Genomic DNA, 3642 nt, shown 5'->3' on the forward strand with positions numbered 1-3642 from the left:
GGGGGGGGGGGGATCAAGTAAAATAACTTTGTTCCAAAGACCAGCTTAATAATCACATAACTGAAAAATCAGGATTCAGATTGTTTTAAAACAAGTTTGTATCATGGAACCAGCTGTAGTCCTAGGTGAATTGGTATCAAAAGGTTAAGAAAAAAAAAGCCTCAACAATAGGCAGAAGCGTGACTGTTAAGAAGCTTGCTTCCTAACCACATGGTCCTGGGTTCAGTTCCATTGCGTGGTACCTTAGGCAAGTGTTTTCTACTATAACCTCAGTCCGACCAAAGTCTTGAGTAGATTTGGGAGACGGAAACTGAAAGAAGCCAGTCATATACATTATATATATATATATATATGTATATATTTGTGTGTTTGTCCCTCCACCATCGCTTGACAACCGATGTTGGTGTGTTTACATCCCCATAACTTAGCGGTTCGGCAAAAGAGACTGATAGATTAAGTATCAGGCTTACAAAGAATAAGCCCAGGGTTCGATTTCTTTGACTAAAAGGCAGTGCTCCAGCATGGCCACAGTCACAATGACTGAAACAAGTAAAAGAATAAAAGATTGAAGAAGATTCAATGTTTCTTACTGATGGCCTTAATCCTCTCCCCATGCCATAAAGTGCTGCTGAAGCTTTTCCTCGGATTGCTCTGTTTGATGCAACATTACGAGATACTCTGCAAAATAAAATTTTCACAAGAAATATATTTCAAAATTTATATTTTGTTAAATGTATTTATGTGTAAAAGTGTTTAAATTTGGCCAGTAATGCTCTGATCACCTATCTTAACAACTTTTCAGCTTTTACAACATGTTGTGGTTTAGTCCTAATTTGGCTTTATAATCAAAGGAAAAGTGCATCTAGGAATACATTAGCCAATGCATTCTTCCCAAACACAGGAGATTGAGTTATAAAGATTCTTTTTGGCTCAAAATACAAGTAGATTTGTTTTGTGTGAATGTTTCTGTGAGATTACTGTTATTCTTTTAGATAGTTGGATATTTCTTACACAAAGTTAAGGACTTGTCTTGATAAAGATCTATCAACCTCTAAATATTTTGTCCATTAAAAAAAGTAAAGAAAAAAATGGACTAGCATCAACAATCTATCTAGAAATATTTAAACAATGAAGAAAAAAAAACATTAACAATGACTAATATCTAACATTTTAATTAGTTCAGCAAGTATAAGGGATAACTCTAGGCATGTTTTGATCTTAATAAACCTCCTCAGCAAAGCATAGATTTTATTCATGCTGATGTGTCAGGGATATTTTGTAGATGAAAAACTTGTTTAACCCAGTGGAGTGCCAGATATATGGTCAAATAAAGTTCCGGTGGTCAGGGCTCAAAGGGTTAATGAATAAAATATCTGATTAAGTTGCTTCATTATTTAAAAATTGTGAAATAAGTCTGCTTAGCAATCAATATAAGTACACTTTAGATATATTCAGTTAAAAGGTGCATGAAATTACAGTACCTTTTGCCTGGTCCTCCAACTGACATAACTTGTGGAGCCATGTTAGATGCACGGCCTCGGGCCGCACCATGAAGATTTGGTCCCCAACTGCCAACGACAACTCCGGCTATCTCCAACTGCCCACCACGAGCATCTACAGGCGAACGACCTTAAAAAAACAAAACAAAAGGAAACAATTTTATTTCCATAAATCACTGTTCAAACTTACAATCAGCTAAAAGAAAAATGTCTTTTAAAAAATTTTTTCAGTTATTCTTTTTTTTTTCTCTTCTGATGAAGGAATAGTGTCCAAAAATGTCAAAACTGTTTCTGTTCTTTTGAAGTTCAATAGAAAAAAGGGTTTAAATTTCTCATAGAAAGAGCTATTTAGCTTCAACAATTCTAGTAATTTTGACATTGGTTTTGAAAAGGATATCTTGTTAAGATTATTTGCATAAATTTAATTATAGCCATATGACCACCTGAGGGCAGTGATATCAAACAAAGTAAGTCAATCAATGTACCAGCAGCTGTCAATTGCAAAATCATGGCTTCAAATAATCAATGATTAATAATTGCTATTACACTGATTAGGCAATTAGAATCCCAACTTATTGTCTCATTTGTTGGAAGGAGGGAAACAAACAAACTAACATGTCTACTTCATTAGAAAGCTATCTTATTATCAAAAATAAGATATTCAATAAACTGGGTAAAATTTCAAGGAAAAATGTCCTGCAAGCTGTTTATATGTTTCAGCCAGATTCCAACGATTGCTTATGCTGTGCCATGTAGCCACTATACCACATTCTTTAAATGCACCATACATGCTACCCCATAAGAAAAAATATAAAACTTACCAAGGATGCCTCGTCCTCGACCTTTGTTCTGGTTCTGTCCACCAGCAGAAATATTTGGTTGAATTGGAGGGGCACCAGGAGGCCGATGATTGAAGTTAACATTAGAGTAGGGTGGAAAAGGATAATTGGTGTAGAGAGCAGTAGCAGGTAATGGGGCTTTGGCAAATTCTACTTTCAGTCCTTCTAAAATTGCTTGTCTCATTCGTTCAACCTTCAGTACTTGATCAACCTAAAAATGCGAGAAAGAAGTGTGAGAAATTCCAACAAAAGAATATAAAATGGATTCATTTGGATTGAGGACTATTTCCTTTGTAACTGAAGTCATATTGAGACAAAAGTTAAACCAAGTTTATAAATTGGAATACGTAGTCAACACTTAGATATTTTTGAAAACAGATTGAAAATAACAGTTATAATCTAGAGCTATAATGCAAGATGGAATAACATATTTACCTTTTGGCAAAAAGAAAGTAAGTTACTAATAGATTATACACGGGTACAATATGAAAACACCTTGTTTTCAATAATGAGAAGGCTATGCTGAGCTATTTTACTGACATATACTAACAATTGGGCAAGTTACAAACAAGGTAATAAACATAGTGTGTGTGTGTGTAACGAATGTTTTCTTACCTGTCCATCACACATATCAATGAGAGGAGTATTGTTATTTGCTTTCAGAAGTTTGAAATGAAAAAGTTTGCCATCAAAGTATAACCAGGGGCAACACATGGTCCATGGAATTGGAGCTCCACAAATATCATTGGCAAAAATGGCAGTTTCAATTCCAGCCATAAAAAGAGATGCTAAGTGAACTCCACGGTTACTGATAGATGGTAGCTGTGGGAAAGAAAACCAAAATATATTTGAGTCACTCCACATTGGAAGATACAAACCTGTAACCACAATATTCCAAGTAGGAGAAATTGAGTTCATTGATGCTTACTTGACGTGACATAGATCATGAAACAAAGAAAGTATACCTGCTGGTTGCTGCATGTGAGAGTGTGCACTGTGAGAGGAAAAAAGCTTTGAGAATGTGCTTAAGGAGTTTGTTCTCTTTGGAAGTGTATTACAAAATGGGTAGAGATGGACTATATGTAAGCTGAACCTCTCCCCCCCTTATTTATTAATTTTTTTAACGGAATCCCACGTTTTAGGCTATGGAGATTCCGATTCTGAAAAAAATTTTTTTCAAAAATTTCAATCCCCCCACCAAACAGGCTATTTACATGCTAGAAATAACAGCCAAATCTCACAAAACTAGTGTTAGGGTTAGGGTAAGGGTCAGTTTAGATTTACCCTGTGGATCTATATAAAAA

The 3642-nt window shown here is 35.1% G+C and overlaps 1 protein-coding gene across 1 annotated transcript in view; it reads right to left on the reverse strand.

Moving 5' to 3' along the window:
• The window catches only part of LOC106881009 (constitutive coactivator of PPAR-gamma-like protein 1), a 41608-nt gene that overhangs the window by 3319 nt on the left and 34647 nt on the right, over positions 1 to 3642 (reverse strand). Inside the window, exons 12-15 of the mRNA XM_014931196.2 lie at positions 2954 to 3160; positions 2321 to 2549; positions 1482 to 1629; positions 591 to 678 (exon numbers count right to left, since the gene is read on the reverse strand). Of these exons, the coding sequence (XP_014786682.1) occupies positions 591 to 678; positions 1482 to 1629; positions 2321 to 2549; positions 2954 to 3160 (672 nt within the window). The remainder of the gene's footprint in view (positions 1 to 590; positions 679 to 1481; positions 1630 to 2320; positions 2550 to 2953; positions 3161 to 3642) is intronic.

Source organism: Octopus bimaculoides, chromosome 6 (assembly GCF_001194135.2).
Source record: "Octopus bimaculoides isolate UCB-OBI-ISO-001 chromosome 6, ASM119413v2, whole genome shotgun sequence".
Taxonomy (NCBI): domain Eukaryota; kingdom Metazoa; phylum Mollusca; class Cephalopoda; order Octopoda; family Octopodidae; genus Octopus; species Octopus bimaculoides.